This window comes from Parasteatoda tepidariorum, chromosome 8 (genome assembly GCF_043381705.1).
Source record: "Parasteatoda tepidariorum isolate YZ-2023 chromosome 8, CAS_Ptep_4.0, whole genome shotgun sequence".
Taxonomy (NCBI): Eukaryota; Metazoa; Arthropoda; class Arachnida; order Araneae; family Theridiidae; genus Parasteatoda; species Parasteatoda tepidariorum.
The window spans coordinates 90,267,234-90,279,860 of record NC_092211.1 but is presented as its reverse complement, the minus strand read 5'-3'; the positions used below and the strand labels follow the sequence as shown (position 1 = coordinate 90,279,860).

The 12,627-nt window shown below is 32.7% G+C and overlaps 1 protein-coding gene across 2 annotated transcripts in view; it reads right to left on the bottom strand.

The window, feature by feature from the left end:
• Window positions 1-220: 220 nt before the first annotated feature.
• The window catches only part of LOC107442154 (very long chain fatty acid elongase 4), a 45,994-nt gene continuing 33,587 nt past the window's right edge, over window positions 221-12,627 (bottom strand). For both annotated transcript variants that reach the window (XM_016055639.3, XM_043045594.2), the window contains 3 exons: window positions 7,921-8,029; window positions 3,258-3,397; window positions 221-382 (listed from right to left, as the gene is read on the bottom strand). In XM_016055639.3, the coding sequence (XP_015911125.1) occupies window positions 227-382; window positions 3,258-3,397; window positions 7,921-8,029 (405 nt within the window). In that variant the 3' untranslated portion in view covers window positions 221-226. The remainder of the gene's footprint in view (window positions 383-3,257; window positions 3,398-7,920; window positions 8,030-12,627) is intronic.

Genomic DNA, 12,627 nt, shown 5'->3' with positions numbered 1-12,627 from the left:
GCATGCTGTCTTCGGATCATCCTCAGGGATGTTTCCTAGACCGTCACCTATAGCCCATTGTACCTATAGCCTCTAGTGCGACGTCCATGAAATCACCGTACTGTAAAAGCAAGTACCAACCAGGGATTTCTTTCACGCGTTATTTCTAAAGGCAATCGATTGCTGCGTGAATGAATTTGAACTTACCTGTAAAATGAGAACAACATAATAAAGACAGAAATGCATTTCATTGTTTCTTTTTATAATTCTTAACATAAAAGTTTGCAAATAAAATCATCAATATTGAGAAAAATATTACAGAAGTTCCGGCACCCTTGTCTAAATGTTCACATCCTGAAATAAGGCCCCACGCGATGTATCCTAAAACAATCCAAAATTGAATCTGAAAATGAAAAAATAAAAATCGTCACTCTCAACTATAAATATTAAAACGCAAGAAATTTCTGATTATTTTTCTTCCTTGAAAGGTGGTTGAGTGCAGCGTGAATGGTCCCTTGGGAAAATGCGCTCCCAGTTTTGAAACATGTTTTTCTTTTTTTAATTAATTTTGCAGATATAAACTGTGTCCTTTCAAACATGTCTGGATTGAAGAAAGACGAGTGAAAAACAACAAAGCACTTGAAAATGGCATGTGCATCTCAACTGAGTCGGATATGAAAAAAAGTGGTTTGATTTTTAAATGTATAACAGATGTTAACAGAAGAGGCAAATTAGAATTTTAAGAAATTGTCAAAAATGGACTGGTTAAAACGTTCTTCCTATCGTCTTCGAATGAAAGGGAGAATATTTTTACAACTCAATGTATTTTACCCATCAGGTTCTCACTCGATGACTATCGGAAATGCTTAAATCACTGAGAATGGAAACGATTTGAAAATCATTGCTGTATCTATTTTTCTTTAAGTAGATCGACTTTTAAAAGGTTAGACTGGAAAAAACCTCTTGAGAAGGCCAAGGCCCACCATGGGCTGTCAAGCTATTGATGAGGATGATGACCAGCTATTTACTTTTTTTGTTAAAGGGATGGACCACAGTTTAAACCAATAAAGAAAAATGACACTTTTCTATATAGAAATCTGTATGTATATTCAGTATAAAAAATAAATTATGGATCAGAATTTAATTTATTTAAGTTATTCAAATCATCCAGCAAGCATTAAAAAAAAGCCTTTTTATTTCAAATGTTTTGGCCTATTTAAACGATTTTAAAATTTTTTTATTGATATTAAGTACGAGGCACTAACGGAAGATATTAATCAATTTTTTAAAAAAATTGCATGCCGCTTTTATTTTTATTTTACAATAGAAACCTTTTCCGCACTAAGGGATTTCAAAATTTTTATTACAAAAAATCCCTTTTCAATGTGCAGATGGATGATTAACTGAATGTAAACAATTGAGGAGGGAACAAATTTAAAAAACTTTCGGTGCAACTTATGTTATGCTTACGAGACGATGTGCAAGTAGGCTTAATATTCCAGAAAAAAATAATTCCCAATGCCCGACAGGGGAATAACCTTCTAAGGACTGTTGTGATTTTTGTTCAAATTTAATTGTAATTTTAACATTCCATAAGAGTTAATTTAAAAATTTTAACTGATCGTGAACCTAAAACAAATTTTAAAAAATTACTACTAAAACATAATGAAAGTGTTTGACACGTTTTGAATCTTTGGCTATGATTGGGGAAAATATCGCTGGTTGTAATTTTTTTTGGAAGCATCATTGCAAGGAATCGAGTTGCTGTTTCGTTGAAAGTTAAATTGAAAGAAAGTATAATATTGTGGACACTACAAGTATAATAATATTGAATCCAAGGGGGGGGGAGGGAAATATATAAGTCTAAGGACGAATTTTATTCGGCTAATCCTCCATACTGAACCGTGGTGACTCAGGGGATAGAGAGTTCGCCCTCCAATGGGATGAACCGGGTTCGAATCCCAGTGATAGCTTTTTGATACAAAATTCGCATCCAGCTCGCACTGACCGCGCTAACTTGAAATATCCTCAGTAGATCATGGGTTAGAGTCCAGGCTAACCGTGGGAGGATCTCGTGATTTTCCTCTCCATGTAACGCAAATGTCAAATTTCTCCAAATACTTGATCCAGTAGTTCCCTTGTCTCTTAGATTGGGTTCAAAATGACAAGGCAACGGAGTTGAATATTAGTAGTCGTAAACCCAAAGCTGGATCTTCTGTTCAACGACGGGTTATAAAACTTATGGTTTTATTTGTAAGGCGCCACCTATTAGCAGAGACCATCACCTTAACCCCGTGATCTGCATCACGTGTATTTGAGGTTTCCTTTGGATCCCTTGAGTCGAACCGAACCTCTGAAAACCCTCAGTTAAATTTTAAACCACCTAGTTTAAAAAATGTTAACTATTAATTGAAGTAACAATTTATTGCTGGTAACTTATGAATTAATAATATAAATTAATCGAAAAAATAGCATGGTTTTTTGACTAACCGACTTCAAATTTCAAAAGCAGGTAAATTTAAGCTTTTGTTAAAGTAACATGCATACACGTAAATTATTTTTTTGCGAATGAATTTTGAAATAATGAGCTTTTTCAAACTTTATGTGTAGGAAAACAAAGTGAATGTTCAGTATTGCGAGATTTTAGTTAAATTATGTTACTCTGCATAAAAAAACAGCCCTTTCTTTCTGACTCTTAAGTAAAATAATTTCTTGAGTCGGGATATTTTTTATATGAAATATAAACCTGGTTTACTAATACTCTTTGGATAATCAATAAATTTCAATTCAAAATTAGCTATTCGAGGTCAAGGTATTAAAATACCTTAGGGTGTCAAACTTAAATGGCAAAAAAAAAATCTCCTGGTGAAAAAGGATAGTTATCTTTGCATAAATTGGATAAAATTATTATAAAATAAGCTGACTTAAAAAATTTAGGCTTTTTTTTACCCAAACTTTGGTGAAATACTCAAAAATTAAATGTGTGATTCATTAAAAAGAAATCATTTATTGAAAAGGATATTTCTCATGGATCACCGATTCAAAAATATTTTTTCAAAGCAAGAATCAAATAAATATTTTGAAAACTCTTCTAACATTTCGTAGATATAACAGAGTGTATATGACTCTCATATTCAGTTGTACGCAAATTCCGGCATCTCCCACGATTAGGGCCCATTAGAAAACCTTTTAACAAAGAATGAATACTCGAGCATTTCAGTTCAGGTTAAACCTGCCTTGCAATTATTTTGTTTTGTGATTTCTTTGCATATACTTACTACTTGCACAAAAGTAAGATATATCTTTCTTGGATAGGTATATCTCTGTATTTTAGGACCACACGCTGATAAAGCATAGTAGGTATACGTACAGACATGTACAAAGGAATTCAACGAAATACCCACTCCGATGTATCCACCTAGGAGAAAAAATGCACTTATTCAGTATTAAAAAAGAACAAAATGTAAATGTAGTACAATATGTTATGTGTACATAAGTATTATATAAGATGCGAAGAAACGCCTTCATCTAAACTTAGATCATTTCAGTAATTCAGCTTTCTGGAATGGTAGAGGGAATCTTCAACATTTATAGTGGAAGAATCAAAAGAATAGTTGATAACAGCAGTTACATTTATTTTTTGATTGCATGAATCAAAAACTTTATTTACTTGAAAGAACAATGGTTCTTATATTTAATTTCCTGGTAACAAAATGTTTATGGAATTATAAAGTGAAAGAATCATTCATTTTTTAGATTGTTTCGAAAATTAATACATTATTTAAAATTTTATATTTCAAGAACTACTTTCTCGATATATTTAACATTCTGGATTTTCTCACATTAGTTAAGCAAGTTTTTAATTCTCAGTATACCCGTCGTTGAACAACCGATCAATTTTTAAAGTTGACGACTACTTATGCTCAACTCTGTAGCCTTGTCATTTTGAACTCAATCCAGAAGACAAGGGAACTCCTGGATCAAGTATTGGGAGAAATTTGATTTCGCGGTCGATTTTTTGATGGAACTAACTTGCATTTACGTTACATGGAGAGAAAAACCTCCCACGGTTAACCTGACGGCAAAGGGACTCATGATTAATCTAATACCAAGATTATTTCACGTCAACACTGAGGTCTGTATAAGCTGGGTGAGGAATTCATATCGACCATATTTACAAGCTGTTCAACACCAGTTGTAAAATAAAATGTAATTTGCCCTACATGTGTACCCTGAGAAGAGAATTCTTGAATCATCAAACTATCAAGCTTTAGGCCAATTGTCAAGACAAGAAAGAGAGCGAAATAATTCGCGAAAAGATGGAAATCGTGAAGAAGAAAGTTTCGGCATAGGTTCAAATTCTAAACCAAGAAAATCAAATCAAAATCGGAAATAAGTCTACTAGAAAGTTCTATCAGCGAACGTATACGACTCTTTTTACAGTAATATATATATATATATAACTCTGCATAAAAAACCAGNTATATATATATATATATATATATATATATATATTCGCCTATAACAGTAATATATAACGTGCATAGCTGCTGCCGTCCCATCTTTTTACTCTCTCTCTCTCTCTCCCCTTGAGCAATACAATGACATAAGAGCACTGCAACCGGCACTGTTGTTTTTGACAAACTGTTTGGATTATAGCTTCCTTGATGTGCGGTTGGACCTGAATACTCCACGCATTTTGATGGAGAACTGAAAGCCATCCAGGTGACTCTTCAGCAACTATCATTGATACAGAACTCTTACAAGAAAGCAGTTATCCTTTCAGACTCAACTTCAGCAATGCAGGCCATCTCCTCTTATCAAGAGTGTAAGAGCATGTTAGTCAAGCAGAGCTAGGAAATCATAAAAGAACTTTTCCACCAGATATCTTTTCAATGGGTACCCTCAAACTGCAGTATTTATGGAAATGAGATGGCAGATATGAATGCTAATAGGAGATGCGGTTCTCCAAAAGCCCAAAACTAAAGCGAGCCTCCATTCCATTAAACTTCTGACATCACTCATATATCAAAAGACTTTTAGAAATTTTCCCACTCAGGCTTGCGATGGCATGACTTAACGGGGCATGACTGTCTACAGAATCATTTATTTCGCATTGAACTAGTCGATTCACCTTTGCGTGTTATATGTGATAGCAGAGGGCCAATGACGACAGAACATTTGGACGAGTGTGAAGAACAAATAATTCCATGGTTGCAACTGCTTTTATGTATAAAGAGTACTTGTTTTGTCGCGTACTTACGTACAGTACTGGTCATTAAAATTGCTACACCAGGAGGGCGACTCACCACGATCGTGAAGTTGACAGGACGGATAAAGCATGTTATGTTGATGAGTCAGATCGTTGTTGTTGGGTAAAAAAGTTTTTGCTAAGCCTCATGTACTAAGGAGAAATGCCTACCAGCACGTGTCTGAGTTTGAACGAGGTTGAATTGTTGCCTTCCGGGATTGCGGTTTATCATACCGAAATATTGCCGTTCACGTTGGTCGAGATCCCATGACTGTTAGCAGAATATGGAATTGATGGGTTCATGACGGCCATATGAAACGCCGTGCTGGATCTCAGCGGCCCCACATCACTTACAGCCGAGAAGACAGAGCGTCTCCAATGGTGTGATCAAGGACGAGGTTCTGTATACAGCATCATGATGGCCACATCTGTGTTTGGCGACATCGAGGAGAACGCCCACTGGCAGCTTGCATTCGACATCGTCATACTGAATACGCGTTGGATACACGTCTCGATCACCTCGTGTTTGCATTGCCGGCACTTTGAACAGCAATCATTACATTTTTGATGTGTTAGAGCCAGTTGTCCTGCCCTATCTTCGAGACATTCCATAACGCTACGTTTCAGCAGGTCAATGCTCCACCGCATGTTGCCCGCACTGTCCTTACCTTCCTTGGCGCAGAACATGTTTGCCTGCTGCCTTCTTCTGATCTCTCATCAATTGCAGACGTCTGGTCAATGGTTGCCGAACGACTGACAAGCCACACTCGTCAGTCTCTACAGTCGATGAATTGTGACATAATGTTGAAATTGCATTGAATGCTGCACCTGTCCGTGCTATTCAATATGTGTTCGACTAGATGCCCAGGAGAATAACTGCTGTCATTGTTTCCAGGGGAGGCTGCTCTGAGTACTGATTCCTCATGATCTATACATTCAAATAACCTGAAAGTTTAATCAGATGTTCTTCCAACTATAATGTATATACCCGATAAATATCATGCTGTTATTTGCATTCCTTCCTGGTGTAGCAATTTTAATGGGCAGTAATGTACATGCATTTTACATTGCTACCCAAGAACTATCTGAGCATGAAAGGTACATTTTCTGAGGAAAAGTTTTTATGCTGAAAGCTTATGAGTTTGAGGCCGCGTGAGGTCATACAACTTTTAATCATTTAATATGAGGTAACGTAATAGTATCTTCTTTTTTTTTAGTATATGAGTTTTAAAAAATTTTCAACTATCCTTAAACTAAAATATCCATTCGATCGTTTAAATCAAATCCAATATATATTTCTGAAAATGAAGCTTTCCTTTTACATTACGAGGGTTGCTATTTATATTTCTGGCCTTGGCAACGATAAGTGTTGCTAAGCGACCGCAGACGATTTTAATCGAAAGTTTGATATTTTTAAACATAAATTCAACAGACGATTTACCATTATAGCTTCATTTGTGTTGTTGACAGTAAATTGAAAAGTTCTTCTCTTTCAAAAAATGGAATTGAATCGCAAACATTTTCGTGCCATTATTTTTCATAACTTTCGACGCGGATTGTCAAGACAAGAGTGCTTTGATGAACTTAATTCTTTATTCAGCGATAAAGCGCCATCCTACAGCACTGTAAGAAATTGGTATAACGAATTTAATCGTGGTCGATGTTCGATCCAGGACGAATCCCGTGCAGGTCGTCCGAAATCCGTTGTTGTGCCAGAAAAGATCGATGCTGTGCGTGAACTGATAAAGCAAGATCGTCATGTGACATACCGTGAGATAGAGGCGTCTTGGGACATTAGTATGACTAGCATCAATAAAATATTGCATGAACATTTGAGCGTAAAAAAATTTATTTGCGTTGGATCCCACATAATCTGACAAACGCTCAAAAAAAGGCTCGTGTCGATTGGTGCAAGGAAATGTTGGAAAAATACGTTCAAGGTACATCAAAGCTGTGTATAACAACTACACAGATGACGAATCATGGATCTATGCATATGAGCCGGAAACAAAACAGCAATCAACTGTATAGATCTTCCAAGACAAGGCAAAACCAACAAAAGTTGTTCGAGGAAGAAGCACATCGAAACAAATGATTGCCATTAACGGTCATGTGGCAACAGTGGCGTTAGAGCAACGCAAGACGGTCAATTCTGAATGGTACACGACCATTTGTTTGCCAGAAGTCATCGGAGAAATTCGAAAAAAGCAGAAGAACCGGCGAATCATTCTTCACCACGACAATGCGAGCTCTCACACATCGACTCAAACAAAGGCATTTCTGACGGAGCGAAAGATCGAACTGATAGGTAATCCGCCGTTCAGCCCTGATTTGGCCCCCAATGACTTCTTCTTATTCCCACACATCAAAAATAAATTACGTGGACAACGATTTTCGACCTCCGAAGAAGCGGTTGATGAATTAAAAACGCATGTTTTGGAGTTACCTCAATCGGACTGGAAAAAGTGCTTTGAAAATTGGTTCAAACGCATGCAAAAGTGTATTGATCATCATAGAGAATATTTTGAAAAACAATAAAACCAATTTCGATCCTACATATTTATTATTAGGCCAGAAATATAAATAGCAACCCTCGTATTAGGAGTAAATTATATTACTCCATACAATTTCAGTGTTTCTATAATGCATTTTGTAAAGAGAGAAGTTTGAAAAACTAATGAAATACGTACCTCGGCACTTATATCGTATTCCCCACCAAATAAGCAGAATTACAGTCGAGTGGTGAAAAACGTGAAGAAATGAGATTTGTCGATGCTTTTTCCTCAGAACAAAGAAAATCTAAACATTTTATTAAAAAAAAAAAATTAGTAAAGGAAAATAGATATATCAAACGTTCGATGTAAGAAGCCTCCTGAATTGGTTGAATAGTTCTTGTACTTTAAAAATACTAACCTTTTTTTAATATTGCATGACTTGGAAACCAATTGTGGTCAAATTTTTTATTTTGCCATTAAAATTACATTCTCTAAAATAACGTAAAAATTTGTAAATCTAACAAATTAAAAAAAAATTTCTATTATATGAAAAATAATAAAAAGTAATAAACAATTATTAATATTAATTTTTTTATTGAAATTATCTTTGGATGAATTAATTTTATAATTGAGTATAATTTTAATGATCTTTCCTATTTTTGATTCTTTTTTGTTTTGTTTGTGTACTTATTTTTTAATATTCCGACACATCTTTAAAAAGTCAAGATAAAATTTTTGAATTCCATTTTTACTCTTTTCTCTGATCATTTCATAATAAATTCATAATTTTACTTTCTTTGATGTTATTCTTTGAAATATTACCCGGGAAGAAAGATATTCGCCAATTTGGCAAGACAAGCACAATGTAACCTATTCTCAAAAGCTACATCTGCAGAAATTACTCTTATGCAAACCACGAAAAAGATTACTTTTTGCAGTAAAAAAGAAATTATTATTTAATCACAATGATTTTATTATCAATCACATTTGGCTTTTTTTTAATCATAGTAAATCCTTATTTCTAAAAATTCCATTGACGAATGAGACAATACGTTTGAAACATCAATTTAGTCTCATTCAATTCAGTTTTTTTTTTTTTTTTTTTTTTAGTAGCAAAATCATTGGTATCTATTTTACTCGAACCATTTTACTGTAGCTAACAAAATCTGTATTTTTCGCAACAACACTCTTTTTAAAAAATTGATTTTATAGGGAGGATTATCAAAAACCTTTTAATTTATTCGTTTTTGAAACAGGTTTTAATCATAAAAAAAAAAGGTTAAAAACATCTATAAAAGGAATCCAGATTTGGTTTCCACAACCTCCCTTCAGATTTTATAGCAAAAAATATACATTTTCTTTAAAAATTCTCTTTAAGAATATATCGCATTGGCAGGTCTAAATATGACTTTATTGGAATAATACTTTCCAAATATAAGATATTAGTTTTATACCAAATATGCATATAAATCTAATGACGGTATCGTAGTTTTCCACTGTTGTGCGCTTTTACTGGTCGTAAAATCACGTGGTAGGAAGATCCACTTTCTCCTTCCTCCTTCATATCCATATTGTTTTGGTTGTCATCAGCATAAAATTAATAAAAGTCATACTGGTATTCGAAAACATCAAGCATTTAGTTCTATCATAATCATTGGCAAAGTCTGACGCCATTTTCTAAGCAGCAAGTAAGAAGCAAAATTTCCCTAAGGAAAGGGCAGAGGATCTTAAAAAACGACCCCAGTACATTGGTTAATCTTTCAGAACATTTGAAGAAATTTCTCAATAATTTTTACCTTTCCATTATCAACAAACTTGCAACCGATAACTTCCATACTTTTACAGATGTGTGTACTACTGTAAAATCCATATTTTTTTTTTGTCTTCAATTCATTACAAATTAAAGTGAAGTCAACATTGCTTACTTCATTCCAATAAACAAATGTAATTTCAGAACATGCAGAACTGTAATAGTTGCAGAATAGTATATATTTCTGAATCTATATAATTCGGAAAATCACAATAAAGAATCATCCGAATTACTTGAAATAATATCATTTATGTTGATTATTAATACATTTTTATCGTTTTTTTGGTAAGTATTTTTTTAATTTTGAATGATAAATTTCAACTAGAATTCAGCTATTCTGTTTTTAAGTTACATATTGAAATTCATATCAAAATCTTGAAATTATAAAATTTTATTGTGTGGTATGTCATCTTAAAGTAATGAAGGGATAATCTATGTATATATTAATTGAGAACAAAATTTTAAAATGAAGAACATATAATTTTGGAATTCTCTGGATTTATAAAGCAGGTAAGTGTAGCAGTTTTTATAATAAAAAACTTTACTTGCAAATAATTTTTTTTCTTATTTGATGATAATTACCCGTAGAATGGTTTTCTACGCCCGATTACGAATAAAAAAAAAGCAAAAAAATACATGGAAGCTTTTTATTTTAATGTGAGGAATTTTTAGAATCGTTTTATTTTGTTTCGTAAGCATTCTTTATTTTGCGTTTTTTAGTTTATGAATAATGATTTTTACTGAAACGTAAAATTTTTTGATAAAAATTTTCGTCAAAAAATTTGTTTTTCAAAATTAAATTACATAAAATTGCGAGCTTATGTATACTTTTTACATATTTTAATGTTTGAAGTAATATGATTCTCAAAACTATGGAATGCAAAGTTTAAATTGTTATATCATTAAATTTAGTAAAACTATTTCTCAGGCATTAGGTTTTAACTCTAAAACGAAGATACATATTTTTTGTCCTGTTTATTTACAAGCATTTTTCCGATGTGTTTTGGATGTTCCTTCTTTAAAAAAAAAAAAGAGATAGGTACCATTTTGTTTTCGCTTGCATAAGAAAGAACATCAAAACTTTTTCTTTTTAAAATGTAATGAGTCACAATAACAAAGGAACTGAAGACATTTCCAGAGCAACTGAATAACTGTTCTTACGAAAATCGCAGGAATTCATCTCATACAACAACGCCCCCTGTAGTTCGTTGCGATCGCGAATTGTTTGAAATATTTTGTATTCCTTTTTATTGTACTGCTATTATTACGCTTTTAATTCAAGAGTTTAGAACTAAGAGAATTGTTGTTACTTTTTAATTATAATTATATTGAAATTCTGCTCTACATTTTAAGATAAGATGGTCTAATATTATTAACCACTTTACAATTATTATTTTTGAGAAAATAGCATTAATATACTATTATAAATTCCAGTTAAGCATCTGTTAAATGATTAAGAATTTGACAATCAGCTTCATGCACAATGAGATGCAAGCAAAAAGAGTATTTAATATATCCGCCAGTTGGGGTAAGCAAAAATATTAAATTACCGTTAAGAACTCGTCAAATTTGTTGGAACAATTTAATATAATAACACTATGAATGTTATTTCAAAAAATGATTACTTATGAAAATTACTTCTGTTCAGCAATAGATGTACATATTTATAATACTAATAGATAATAATATTTGGATGTGGGAAGCTCAAGCAAACAGAATTCCTTTCATCACATATACATGTTACTTGAATAATTTCATCTTTTGTAGAAAAACTGTTTTCTTTCAAGAAATAACAATTATTGCGAAGAAATCATCGGGGTTGGAGAGTGACAGCGAACAGGGGGCTTGCCCTCCTAGTACATACATAACAACTAAAAATATAGATTAGAATATGAAATAATACATATAAGGGAAAAAATATATTTAAAAATTTTTTTAAAGAGCAGAAGAAAAAAAAATTAAAATTAAATATTTTTAAAAGAATACTTAACAATTTAAAAAATTAGAAAGTCCAAAAGCAAAATAAGGAAAAGATATAAACTCGTCATCAGCTCACGCGATTATATTAGCAAAAAAGAGTGCTGTCTAATCATTACATTAATATATCCAAAACGAAATATATGAATACAATAGTGTGAGGAGCACCAAAAAATATTTCGCAACAAAAATAGAACAAATTATGCAAAAAGAAATGCAAAATGAAGCATCAACCAAAAAATCTACATATATAAAAATGAATGTCTGTGTATGTGTCCTTTATAGACTCCAAAGACAGGGATGAGCAAATCACGGCTCGCGGGCCAACTGTGGCCAGACGGAAGATCTTATTCTGCCCGCGGATATAATTTTAACCTGCCGATCCGTGGCGAATACAAACAATATACATCTATTTTCTTGTCTACTTTGTTAAAAGCTAGTTTTATTCTTTCTTTTTTAACAAAGTACTGATGACATAAGTTGATGGAAATAGCTAGTACAGGCCTTAGAGGAGATATTAGGGTAGAGAGAGCCAGTCTATTGTTTGGGCTCGGAAAACTTGTTCAAAGATGGGGGTTACCTTTTTGGCGAAAAATTCATAGCTGGCGGTCGCATCGTACAGGAATATTTTTAAGAGTACCTAAGGACTTTTCTCTTTTTTTAAATTTTATTTTGCATGCTTTCCCAATTTTATTTGTGATTAAAAGAAATAAGTTTTTAATAAAAATACATCATAATATGCGCGCTACATTTAATTATTTGCTTTTAATTGCTTAATCATAAAAAGCTAATAACATATTAGTTAAGCATGATTTTACCAAACAATGAAATAAAAATAATGATTTTTTGAATCGAAGATACATTTGAAAGTATGTAAAATATAAAGAAACAGTTGCAAATGATTATATGTATTAATTATTTTTGTCAAAAGCTCATAAGAGATAAGAATCTTTGTCCATCAAATGAATCCGCAGTAAAATGCTTAGAGCATAACACACTATTATTGGATGCTGTGAATTCTTCTCTGTGAACATTTACTTCCCATACTTTTCGTTTTATCTCATCTTTAGGAAATCTACGTCAGTTAGCTATTAATACTGGTTGGTTTTAAAATT